The following is a 13250-nucleotide window of genomic DNA, read 5'->3' as shown; positions in this document are numbered from 1 at the left end:
GGTTGGACACAACTTTTGTCCATAATCCAAGGGCTGGGCAGCCTATATGGGCTGCCCATACATGCCCTACAGCCGTATAAAGGCTGTAAGCGCCTGGAAATAGCCTTATTTTTGCCCTAGGGCTGTCCTACAGTCCCTCAATGGCTGGTGGGTTCAGCCTGGGCCTTCCTGGCCCTCATGGGGGTGGTTCTACACCATTCCCATGCCCACACTCAGATCCGGGGTAGCCCTATGGGCTGGCCCCTTGTCCTAACCACTATCTACTCAGTGATCTGCCATCCGGTACCATACCAGATACACAGAACCACTGACATCATTCTAGAGGGAGACTCACAGCACGGACTGGCACTGTTTCATGTGCAAGAGAGTGCACACCTGACCTTGGACTCATGTGCAGGACAATGCACACCTGACCTCGGACGACTGAGATGGATCCCTGGCTGACTCGTCTCGGACTGGGCTCACATGGGTAGCAACACTAAAGTAATAAGAAGCTAAAACTTGTCATTGTCACTTAGCGGATGGAGTTGCTCAAAATTGGGGCAATTTTGAGAAATGGCTGGAAATTGGGACTAATTCCATGATTGGGGGAAATTAGGGTTTGCAATTTGGGAGAAATTGAAGATTTCAATTTTCAGCTGAGAATGATACGGGGATGAAGAGGAAGAATAGAGGAGGAGGAGAAGAAGGTGAAGAAAGAAAGGAGAAGAAGAAGAAGAAGTGTGAAGAGGGAAGAAGAAGAAGAAGTGGAAGAAGAGGAGGGAAGAAGAAGAAGAAGAGCTAGGGAGGGAAGAAGAAGAAAGAAGAAGAAGCACCAGCAGCGCACGAGAGAAGAGAGAGAGAGAGAGAGAGAGCAGGGGATTGAAAACGTCAAAACATTAAAACCTTTGCTAAGGCTAAAGTCAATTTAAAAAAAACCCTTACCTCATATTTTTTATGAAAGAAACGTTTCTTACAATAAGAAACTTGGCAAGTATTTTATAGGCAGTCCCAAGTAATGTGATAGGCCTCCATTGACGAATATTCATCTTATCACCACCTTTTGGGATAAGATGAATAAGACCCTCAGTAAGAGAACAAGGTATAATCCTTGTGTTCCACATTTCTTGAAGGGCCATAGTGATATCCTCTCCAAATTCATCCCAAAATGTCACGAAAAAGGTGGGTGAGAGGACACTTACCATGAGGTAGTGCATGGAGTGCTTGCTTGAACTCCTCTGAGGAGAAGGGGGCCTCAATTGAAGTACACGTCCTTCGTGATGCAATGTATCCCAAACCTTTTGTCGTGCTCTTCCCTCTAGGGTGTATGGGGCTCTGTAGTAAGAAGGCAATAAAAGTCAGAGGCAATCCGCCTCACCATGGCAGGCTCGGAGTGAAGTGTGCCGTGAGTATCAAGCAATTGTCTAACACTTTCTCTGTTATGAGATGGACCATGAGTAGCAAAGAAGTGTTTATTGCATCTGCATCCCATCTAAGTCCAAAATAACTCCTAGACATGGTAACAATACTCCGCTCTCTGCTCCAACTCTTCAATGACCACTATGCAAACCCAGAACTGAGGAATTCACATATGCTGGCTGAATGCTGAAGAAGCTCTTCGCGGAGGCCTTGGGGCTGTAGCAGAGTAAAGTGCTGATTTGCTGAATGTATGCGCAAGGCCGGAGGCTCTAGGCACACATCACTGCTCTTGTACTTCTTGTAGACTGATTTATGCTCTGAATGAAGCGTTTGCTTTTATATGAACTTTAGCTGCTGGTCGGTTATCTCATATGCTGTCGGCTTGTTTTATGGGACAAGAAAATGCTTATTTGCTAGCATTAAATGCTGCGCGTATTATCCATGCTGTCCTTTGATGCTGGCCGACTGGAGCATACCCAACTGCATGCTGATGTGAGCTTTATGCTGGCCGACTAATGTATGTAGGCATTGATGCTGGCCCTCATAGCAAGCTTGTTAGAGGAGAGCCCCCTTTCAAGAATCTCAATGGATATACTCTGTAGAGAGTATGAGTGATTGGTTTCCACAAGCATGGCTGGCACATCGACCCTCCACCCTTTGCCAGAGAGGAGGCTCCCAGCACCCCCTTCTTTGAGTACATCACACGGTGACGCGTCTGTGGGACAGTTTTCAGCTGTGGAAGATTACACTCTTTTAGTGGCAGGTAGCCCATCGGAGCTTAGCGGTTGGGACTTAGTTGGCCATCGGAGGTAGATCTGCAGTTTGTTCGAGGTGTGGCCATCCTAGCATCATTGCCTTTGGGATTGCACAAAGGCTCAGCAGGTTTGGCAGAGAATTCTCTACATCTTCACTACGGACCAGGCTCCCCGTATAGTTACTTGGGGCACAGTGGCTTGGGCCACCGAGGCTGAGACTGTCATGGCATATGAGGAAGATGGTGAGGATTGGCACTGGAGGTTGCTCATCATCGGAGCTCAAGAGTTCCAGTTCCGGTCCCCTCTACAGTTCACTCCAGGCTTTTGTGAGAGAGATTGTTGCGTGGCATATATGGCGACCTTGTTGCAGCGAGGCCATCAAGGGCACTGGCACTCCACCTGCGGAGTCCATCCGAAGCTTATGGCTTGACATTCACACTCTCCGTGGACACTGGGGGAAACTCCACCAGGGTGGCTCTGATCGCATATGGAAGTGCCGTGAGGCCTTCCCGTGGACTTGGCAGCATGGCCCATTTCTCACTATCAGTAGTGGTGAGCCCACCTGGCATTATAGACCACCGGTTTGGGTGTCTCCTCCCCCATTGTATGAGGTAGCCCCTCCCCCTAGAGCGGCCAACTTGGGGAGGAGTGCCACCCCCCCTTTTTTTTCATTTTGATTATCGCCTAAACGAGGTTGTACTTGGACCGCATGGCTGTTTTTTGGTAACTAATAGAAGGATCTTTTCCGGGGGAAAAAAAACTTATGTAACAGTTTTTTGTCTCATATACCCATTCGGTTTTTAGTACACATTAATAAAAGCTCTCTCTCTCTCTTCTCTCTCTCCATCCGTGCATGTGCGCATATGTGTGTGGCAAGTGTGCTGTGCAGGGATGCTCCTGTATGAGAAGATTGAATAGGCATGCTACATCACATAATGGTTTTTTATGTTGTAGGTTTTGATGTTGCTACATAACCTTGTCTCCCCTTGGTTTGCTGCTCAGGGCCTTACTGTTTATGCAGATTATGCCTGAAATGGTTTTGGCCAAGCCATGCAAAAGAGGGGATTTTCTTTTAGTTGTTGGATCTCCTTTCGGGGCATTATCCCCACTACATTTCTTCAACAGGTTTGAAAGAAGGTTTTACTGCATTTTGCTGTGGTATAAGTTGAAAAGATAAATTTATTTTTAGCAGGCAATTTTCACTTTACCTGGACTAAGTTAGTGTGGTGGTCAGCAGCATGGTTGTGGGCATTACTGCCAATTGCTGGCCTCCTGCATCTCCTCAGGCTTCACTTTTAATGGCTGATTTGCGATGCCTTCCAGGTAACACCTTATTTTGTATGTTTTTGTTGACTCTCATGTCTTTTAAAGCACACATTCTGAGGGAATTTAGCAATCAATACAGGGATGGAAGGTGCACCTGCATTCAATGCAGATGGAGCTTTCATTGGGATGCTTGTTAGACCCCTACGTCAACGAGGTGGTGGTGCAGAAGTACAGGTTAGTGTGCACCAGTTTTGAAACAACAGCTTTTGCCACCATTTTCCTTTCGCATTCAATTGTAATTTTCTTTTTGACACCATATCTGGGTTATCTGTAGCTTGTGATAACGTGGGAGGCTCTTGCACCTGCTCTAAGAGATATTGGGATAAATTTGCAAGCATGTTCCCTAGGAGTGCACGATGATGCAACGCCTTCGAGTTGGGAAGGAAGAGTAATCAAGGCTCCGAGAAGTTTGGGCCAACATGAAGGTCTTCATCATGGCAGGAGGCAGCACGTGCACTTATCACCATGTATTGATGAGACTGTAGCCTCTGTTGTATTGGTTACTGTTGGTGACGGAGCATGGGCCTCGGGGGTGCTTGTAAATGACAAGGGTCTTATACTTACAAATGCTCACTTGCTGGAACCTTGGCGTTTTGGTAAAACCCAGTTTTCTCAGTCACAAGGTGAAAGGGGGGGACTGCCAGGACAGGCAAATGAACTTGTAAATTACGCAGCTAATGATGGTGTGATTGTTCAGCCAACATTAGAGATCAATTATAGAAGCTATAGGAAAATAAGGGTCAGGCTGGAGCACCCGATGCCCCGTACTTGGTATGATGCCAGGGCAGTGTACATCTCACGGGGACCTCTAGACATCGCACTCTTGCAGCTTGACACAGTACTGGCTGGTTTACAACCAATAAAGCCTGAAGAAGAATACCCTTTTCCAGGCACAACAGCTGTTGTTATCGGACATGGCCTGTTTGGTCCTCGGTCAGGTGATCGGGCTTGCTTGCAATCTTTGTATCAGTATGTGTTTTGCGTAGGTGGAGCTCATCTTGTTCTGTTTTTTTTGGGTGCAGAGCTGTGCCCTTCTCTTAGTGCAGGTGTGGTTTCTAGAGTAGTAAAAGCTGTGAGTCTTGGATCTCCTCCTGAAGCAGAGGAATCACCAGCAATGCTAGAGACGACAGCTGCTGTACATCCTGGTGCAAGTGGAGGGGCTGTCGTGAATGAACACGGACGTATGATAGGGCTGGTTACGAGGTTAGGTTTTGACCCCCGACTTGCACCACATTCTGGTGTCAGTGGACCGTTGTTATCTCTGAGATGGTAACACTCTTTGTGGTTGCTTGCAGTAATGCAAGGCACAGTGGGGGTACCGTCATACCTCATCTTAACTTTAGTATACCATATGCAGCCCTGAAGCCAATTTTTTCATATGCTTCTGGAGGTGGGTGCAGCATACTCTTGCTTATTTTCTACATAAAAGATATGCCTGCCTACTCTAATTTGTTTGCCTCTGCTCTTTTTACCTGCTCAGACATGAAAGATTCGTCCTCTCTTTCAGCATTTGGTAGGCCTAACGAGCAGCTCTCAGCAGTTTGGGCCTTGGTTCCTCCCACACCTCCAAGGCCTACTCAAGTCTTTCCCTTCTTACCCAAACCACCCAGCACGGATAATAGCACTTTGCATGGACAGAAGGCAGAGCCGAGTGGGCAGAAAGGATCGCGCTTTGCCAAGTTCCTTGCTGAGAAAAAGGTGAATCTCTCCAAACAATCACCACTCATGCATGCAGGAAGTGACCAAGTGCCTACAAATAGGCTGTACCCACCATCAAAGACTGTTGTACTGGGACAAGCCTTCCACAGTCGAATGTGATCGTAATCAGTTTGCTTGGAGCTTGTAAGCCTTGGATGTTGAATGCATCTATTGTATGTTTTGAAGAGAATTCTTACAAGGCAAAACCTTCCCCAACTTTAGTTGTTTTGCTGCAAGTAGGCATTTCATTTTCTATGTGTTTGTGTGGGTGTTGACCTGCCTTTGCATGGCTCTCTCTTGGATTTCATAATGCAAAGCCTTCCATGTCATGCCTAACAAGCGTCAAACTGAGCCAATAGAATGGCTCGAACATACAATGCTGTGAAACGGCCATTTTATAGGCCGGGGTCGGTGATGCAGCGATGAGATGCTCCGCCATGACATAAAGAACATTGTGCGGTCGAGGAGGTAGGCTCCTCGACAGGGATTTGGGTTTGCAAACAACAGTTATATTCCACATACAAATCTTGCCAACCATGTTGTCATGCTAGAACAAGACAATCAGGAGAGCAAAGTTGGATAGCAAGGTCAAATATCAAGCTTGGTTAAGAGCTAATTAATGAAACTTTCAGTCGATAGGGTGTTGGCCCCCTAAATGTGGGAAGCTAATCAGTGAGGTTCCACTTGATAGCATGTCCGTCCCGAGCTTCATTATAGCATGCAAGAAAGCGACAAAGAGTTCATAGAGTTCATTTTAGGTGATGTTTCGTATACATAGCCTCCCGATAGGCAAATCAAGGGCTGATCTAGTAGCATTTTGTTTTTGTTTTTCGAGCCGGGGTCAGAAGTGAGCACGCTCGTTCTAAGACTCGAACAGAGAAAAAGCTTTTGTCATTAGCTTTGTCATACTTGCATGACAATGACCAAGAACTCCCGAAGGAGCCCAGGTACTGTGGGACTTGCTCTTCGGCTCACCCACTAAAAACTTTGTATCCCAGCGGATTTTCGAAGAGGAATTGCGCTACCCACATTGGGCTGAAGATTGGTGTGAACTTTTTTCCTCCATAGGTAAGAAAGTTTCAATAAGGTAGGTTTGCACTATGGCTATGATTTCTTCTGTCCACCATCATTATAGCCTTGATGTGTCCACACTTACTAATCATGATCTGGTCCCATTTGTATTGATCAATAACTTAGAGTGGTATGTTGTAGTCAGGTTTTTGTTGAAATGTGCAATGTAAAATGAATGGGTTATTTGGTTGTATGTGGGAAAGCATCCTAGAGATACAAGATATTGTGGCAAGATAAGAATGCCACATGTAATATTGAATGGTGTATGAGTGTTGACCAAAAGAGTGGAAAAGGAGTTGGCACATGGATGATGACATGTAAAGTGGGATAAGGCTAGAGTGCCTATATTATTGTATGGTTCATTGTGAATGCAATAGTGTAATAGAATTGAGTGTTGAATGTACAATCTCTCTTTCTCTCTCTTATGGAGTTATTAGTGTGGTTTAATCCACCTTAATTATATTGCTTAATCTATGTCTATCACCATGATCAATCTCATTTTAGGGTTGTTTAATATGGTATCAGAGCTTGGGTGGGCTCTTGGTCATGGTGAATATTTATGTATAGATTTCTTGGTTGTGTTTATTTGATTAAGTATTATTTTCAGTTTATTATGAAAAACACTTATTATCATTAGTATTGCATTTGGAGAGAGATTATGCCCATGGAGATTTGGAGTTTGTGGTGCTGTCCAAAGAAGCTGAAAATGGAGATTTCAGCAAGTATGAAGGCTATGGAGTCTTTGGTGTCAACAAGGAAGCTGCCAAGAAGTTTGTGGAGGTAATTTGTGAAATTTTGTCTCAATGCTTTTGGTTATTGAGCATGGGAGAATGCTCTTGTGGAGGTGCATGCTTGTCAAGATGATGGCAAGTGAGATAATGGACTCAATGGAGTGCATCAAGAAGAGGATGCACTTGTGGATGGTGCTCAAGGGGATGAGCAAAGTTGTGAAAGCTGTGGGAAATTTCACAATGGTTTATACACCTTGGTTTCTTGTGGGAAACCTTAAATGAAGCACCCTTGAATGGTTGCATGAAAAGAAAGAGCATGCATATTTGAGAGCTCAATGGTAAGCTCAATGTGGCCATTATTATGGTCACCGTGAACCTCATTGAAGAGGTAAAAAGGAGGTAAAGCAGCAGCATGAAGAAAGCAGCTTGAGTCATGTAGCTCTTGAGAGAATGAAGAAGTAAGAAGATTGGAAAGCAATCACAATGGCAGAATACAGTTCAGAGAATGCAAACAAAGAAGTTAGGCATGACAAAAAAACACAAACGTTTTATAATTTTAAAAAAGATTTATTATTTTTTGGATAAGCCTTGTAATGGTAAAGGAGCATTCACACATGAATGCAAAATTCTTGTTCACATCAAGTTTACACATAAAAGTTCACTTGAACCTTTTTCACATGCTCCAAAGGCAACTGAGAGCCTTAATTAACAAGTGAACCAATTGGTTTTGGAGACAAACATGTGTTCACTCATGGGCCCGTTGCCTGCCGGCTTTAGCCAAAAGGTTTTGTACTTTTTACCCATGATTATGAGATGGGTAACCGTACCCGAGCTTGAAGCTCAAAACATTGTAATCACCCACATTGGTATGAGGGTTGCTGTGCCCAAGCTCATCGAGAAGCTCAAAATGGTTATTGTGATGTGTGCATGAGCGATGCACGTGTGAGGTGCATGCGCATGGGTTGGTTCCCACCCGAACTTCTATGTTCAAATTGGACTCAGTGATTCCGCTGTGAGCGAGTCGGCTCAAAATGGACTTCGTGTCTAGATTTACTAGGCACATGCACACACACTTGTTGAACACTCTAATTTGCATTGAGGGGGAGTGTTAAGATTGGCAATGCCAAATTGATGGGGTAAGAAGTGAGTTGATCAAATTGATTGGAGAGATTGTATGCACACACCCAAATTTACATTGAGGAAGGGTATTGAAATGTGCAATGTAAAATGAATGGGTTATTTGGTTGTATGTGGGAAAGCACCCTAAAGGTGCAAGATAGTGTGGTAAGATAAGAATGCCACATATAATATTGAATGGTGTGTGAGTGATAACCAGAAGAGTGGGAAAGGAGTTGCACATGGATGATGACATGTAAAGTGGGATAAGGCTAGAGGGCCTATATCATTGTATGGTTCATTGTGAATGCAATAGTGCAATAGAATTGAGTGTTGAGTGTGTAATCTCTCTCTCTCTCTCTCTTATGGAGTTTTTAGTGTTGTTTAATCCACTTTAATTATGTTACTTAATCTATGTCTATCACCATGATCAATCCCATTTTAGGGTTGTTTATCAATTTTGATAATGTAGAATTATTCTTCTGAAGTAATAACGATCTTGTATTCCTTCCATTCATAGAGCCTCTTTGTTTTGAATCCCTTGCTTTTGATGATTTTCTACTTGGGCTAGTATTTTATGTGGTCCTTGTGTCCAAATAGGTTCTTTTGAAGTATCCACATGTACATGGAATTCTTTGGTAGAGTTTGGACACACATTCTTCACGTGCTCTCTTCTTTGATGTAAAGGCTCCTATCTAGATTGTTGTGTCTAATAGTTTGATTGATCAATCTTTAGAAAAAAAAATTATAGATGGAGATTGATCATCTTTTCATCTAAGTGGTTCTAGTTTTTTTTTAATAGAATGATCAAAAGAATGAACATTCTTTATATATGTGCAGCTATGTTCAGTTGTATCAAATGTATCTTTTTGTAGAATCTACCATGTCACAAGAATCCAATAAGCTTAGCAACATCTATAAGTGGTTCTAGATTTTTTACAATCTCATCATGTGTGGTAAATATCATTGCAATAAAGATAGGATTTTGCTTGTAGCCACAAAGTAAGTGTGTGTTGCTCAATTTTAACTTGGCGAAAAATTTGATCTCATGAAGGTTGAAATATAAACCCTAGATGAGTCTTTGGATGATATTGGAGCATTATTACACATAGACCAACAGACATCACTTGTTATGCATATGATGATCATTTTGTGATGAAAATTTATTTTTCAAGGTCTTCTCTTGATTAATTATTATCACTAAATCCATTCCTAAAGGTGCACATCTCATGGGGGATAATAACACTATTAATTACTTGTACAAATGGTAGTGGAAAAATATCCATTTTAGTTTATGCATTCTGGATTTTAATTCCATGGCCAACCTCAACCTTTATTCTTGGACACAACTATGAAAATACAAATATCTTGTGCTTCAATGGAATAGTTAACACTCTTCTTTAACATTCATTGTTAACTTTGTCTCATTCTTCATCAATTTGTTGCATAATAGGTACTACATCTTCTTCCAAAACTATAATGTGTCAATTAAAGTTTAGCCATAAAATCTTTGCAATTCCAAGCAAACACAATAGAACACATGTTTCTTAGGTTGGGTTCACTCTAGGGTCATAAAGACTAGCAAAAAGGGTCATATCAGAGGTGGCAAAAATGATTTGCAAAAACTCCACACCATGGTTGTTCAAAGAAGAAAAAAAGTTTACAGTCTCAGGGAATAGAACAAGTGGAAAACTTCTCACAAAAATATAATCCTAGAGGACCCACCACATTTGGCTAAGAGCTCTAACCACTTGGGCTATGTCTATTTGTTGATGGGAGTCAAAACATTACTAACAATGCAAGCGTTATGTGTGAACAAGGGAGGTTCTTTGGCTCAAATGCAACCCTTTGTGCAAACTGAACCCACCCTTAGCCTTATTGATCATTTTGAAATCCTAGATCTAAATCTTTCTTAATTCAGAGCAACACTATTTATGCTACCGACGATAACCATCTATGTACCCCAATTTATTCATTCATATGACTTCGTCTTTGATGGTACTCAAGGGTCAATTGTATGTTTCACTTATGACTTGTCCAATTAAGATTGAGTAAAATTTTGGGGAATATCTTGGGTCCTAGTTGCTCGATAGGTTCAAAAAGTGTCACCTTTAGTTTTGATTTGCTTTGCTTACATTTTCATCTTTTTTTTTTTCAAATATGTAGATCTATCAATAGAAATCATGTGCACATACACACACACACGTGCACATATGCATATGCACATACGTGAACACAGATAGTCAATCATAGTCTATACACCCCTCCCCCCCACAATCGCATCATTTTCCATAAGTGCATTTAATTTTAGACAAGGTCTTCCTTAAAACAATGAATGCACTCCTTCCATCCTTAACATCGCTAAATTGATAGAATCTTAACCCAATCTCCTATATAAGTTTGCTCCCTAAAATCCAATTATGTTTACCCTTCTTTTTTTTACTCTTAATTAAAAAAATAAACAAGGATCAATATAAGAATTCCCAATCTTTTTTGGTATGATAATCCAAAATCCAATTAATTACTACTCAAATAATCTCTTGAATATTTACATTGACTACTATATTTCAATTGAATCATCAAGTCTATAATTATGTCCACTATATACAAGTTAGCATCTTGTTTTTTAAAATGTTGATTGTCCTTTTCTGAACTACCTTGACTCCTTTTATAATGAATCCCCAATAGCATTTTCTTATAGTTGAGGAACCAATTTTATTTAACCCTCCAACTATGACGTGCTTTCTCTTGTTTGACATGTTTCCATATAGCACACAGTTTCTTATTATCTTTGATATTTTACTTGTCCTTTTTATTCATGGTCTTTTTCAATGCCTTGAATTCTCTTTGCCAAGACTTATGTGGTATACAGAGTTAGATATGTTATGATTATAGCTTACAAGATGAAGGCAAAACATGATGTTATGTACCAAGATGCATCTCATTACATTTAACCCTCCTTTAATATTAGCTCAGAAGTAGCTTAAATTGTGCTTCAAAAAAAAGGATTAAGGAATATATACAAAAAGACTTTCTTCATTCCCATATCAAGCTTTGGAGGAGGTAGTCCCTTGAACTGATAGAGCTTCATGAAGGTATTTAGCTAAAGAAAGACAAACCTTAGACTGATTTTGCAATGGAAATAACGAAAACAATGTTAACCACTCCATATAGTTTCATTGGCCCAATCTACCATAAGGTGCTTTGCCATCTTACTTGCACGAAAACGACATTGGAATATGTAAAGCAACCTTACCATGCGCTTAATGTCAAATAGGGAAAGTCTACATACTTGGTGTACTTAGTGTACATAGTTACCATGCGCTTAAGGTACATAGTTACTTAGGATTAGTAATAGAGGCCGGATTATTTTCAAAGGGAAAGTCTACAGACTTAGTGTACAAAGTTACTTAGGATTAGTAATAGAGGCCAGATTATTTTCAAGTTTGGTCGGCCTAGTGTGAAAACTAGTCACTTGTATATAAGTCATTTTTGACAATAAGGAATAGACAATCATTTCCTCGCAACAGTTTTCTTGTGAGCTCTCCTTCCCTCTTCTTGCTTGCTTGATGAATGCATGCTATATAGGTTTGATTGTAGGTTTTCTTCTTGTAATAGCTTCTTCTTCTTCTCCCTCCTTTTGTGAGAGAGAACCACCGCACAGACGGATATCTTCTTCCTCCATCTAGGCATTGAGAGCTCTCCCTTCACCCCTTTGGCAACGGAGAGAATGCTTGATGAATGCATGCTATATAGGTTTGATTGTAGGTTTTCTTCTTGTAATAGCTTCTTCTTCTTCTCCCTCCTTTTGTGAGAGAGAACCACCGCACAGACGGATATCTTCTTCCTCCATCTAGGCATTGAGAGCTCTCCCTTCACCCCTTTGGCAACGGAGCATTCCAATGTGACAACGGAATGAGAATGACACGTGGATGAGCTAGCGCACCCCCAATGTGAAGTTGGATTTGCAACTCAAAGGCAAGACCCGACGACATATGCTTTGGTAAGGCTGTAAGCTCTTGACTTAAACAAATAGAGTGTTAGCAAATATTGATAGACTGATAGGAACCACCATACCAAAGCTAAGTGATTTTGTAAGAAAAACAATTAAGACCAACCACCAATTAAACTCGATTGAGATCTCGCCTTATCCCAATCAGGCTGGCTTGGGTCCAATTATATCTCATATCTAATTAAGGTCTAAAAATATTTCAATTGAACATAATTAAGTCTAGTCCAATTTTATCTCATTTAGATCCAATAGGGTCTTAACTACATCCAACTATATGTCTCTCTCTTAATTACATCCAACTATATGTATCTCTAAATTGGGTCTTAATTACATTCAACTACATGTATCTCTAAATTGGGTCTTAATTACATCCACTACGTATCTTAAATAATAGGTCCAATTATATCTCATTTTTTGGTTCAATTATGCCTTAGTTGGTTCCAACTTTATGTAAATGAGTACAATTGAGACTTGATTGAGTCCAATTAGTATGAATAAAGTCATTTATGAGTCGAAGGTGTGTGCCAAGATAATTTATAATTTTATTTATGAGTCAAAGGTTTCATTGGTCCAAGTGATTAACCTTGAGTGAGAGTATCACACACACACACACGAGGATAAAAATAGGGAGAGAGAGAGAGAGAGAGAGAGAGAGAGAGAGTCTACGAAAGACCCGAAGGGTCTATGAGACCAAAAGTGATACAATGGTACCAAGGATATACCAAGCGATGGATAACTGCAAGAAAATGTAAAAAGAAACACTACTGTGCTAGAACTGATCTGATGGTGAAGTGAATATCAGGCCTCTATGATGAGCATGTCATATTGGCGAAGAATCTCCAAGATCTGTCCCTGTTAGATGATGGTGCTTTGGATCGAGGGCGTGCAAGGCTCGCTCAGAACTCCGATGGGGTGTGAAGTCGAAGCATCGGTATGTGGTGGACTTTGATGTAGGAGCAAAGGCACTAGTATGGGTCGTGGACTTTGATATGGTGGATGTTTGTATCGCGAAGAAACTAATGATGGCTCTTTGTTAAAGTTTTGCATGTTTCTCAACATGTTGCCTCTCAGTATTACATCCATGTGGCATGTGAGCTCCATCAAGTACATGCTAGGAATGTTTGAATCCCTCACGCAAAAAAA

At 41.4% G+C, this 13250-nt stretch overlaps 1 protein-coding gene across 1 annotated transcript in view; it reads left to right on the top strand.

Annotated features, from left to right (window-relative positions):
- LOC147621279 (glyoxysomal processing protease, glyoxysomal-like) overlaps positions 1-5393 on the top strand; it is a 65071-nt gene extending 59678 nt beyond the window's left edge. Inside the window, exons 9-15 of the mRNA XM_086823981.1 lie at positions 3175-3278; positions 3391-3476; positions 3559-3653; positions 3754-4417; positions 4502-4682; positions 4775-4869; positions 4960-5393. Coding sequence (XP_086680107.1) covers positions 3175-3278; positions 3391-3476; positions 3559-3653; positions 3754-4417; positions 4502-4682; positions 4775-4869; positions 4960-5297 — 1563 coding nt within the window. The 3' untranslated portion in view covers positions 5298-5393. The remainder of the gene's footprint in view (positions 1-3174; positions 3279-3390; positions 3477-3558; positions 3654-3753; positions 4418-4501; positions 4683-4774; positions 4870-4959) is intronic.
- The last annotated feature ends 7857 nt before the right edge of the window (positions 5394-13250 follow it).

Source organism: Cibotium barometz, chromosome 30 (assembly GCF_041138505.1).
Source record: "Cibotium barometz isolate CiBa-2024 chromosome 30, ASM4113850v1, whole genome shotgun sequence".
Lineage (NCBI taxonomy): Eukaryota > Viridiplantae > Streptophyta > Polypodiopsida > Cyatheales > Cibotiaceae > Cibotium > Cibotium barometz.
The sequence above is the reverse complement of the archived record's forward strand: the minus strand, read 5'-3'. Positions and strand labels throughout refer to the sequence as shown.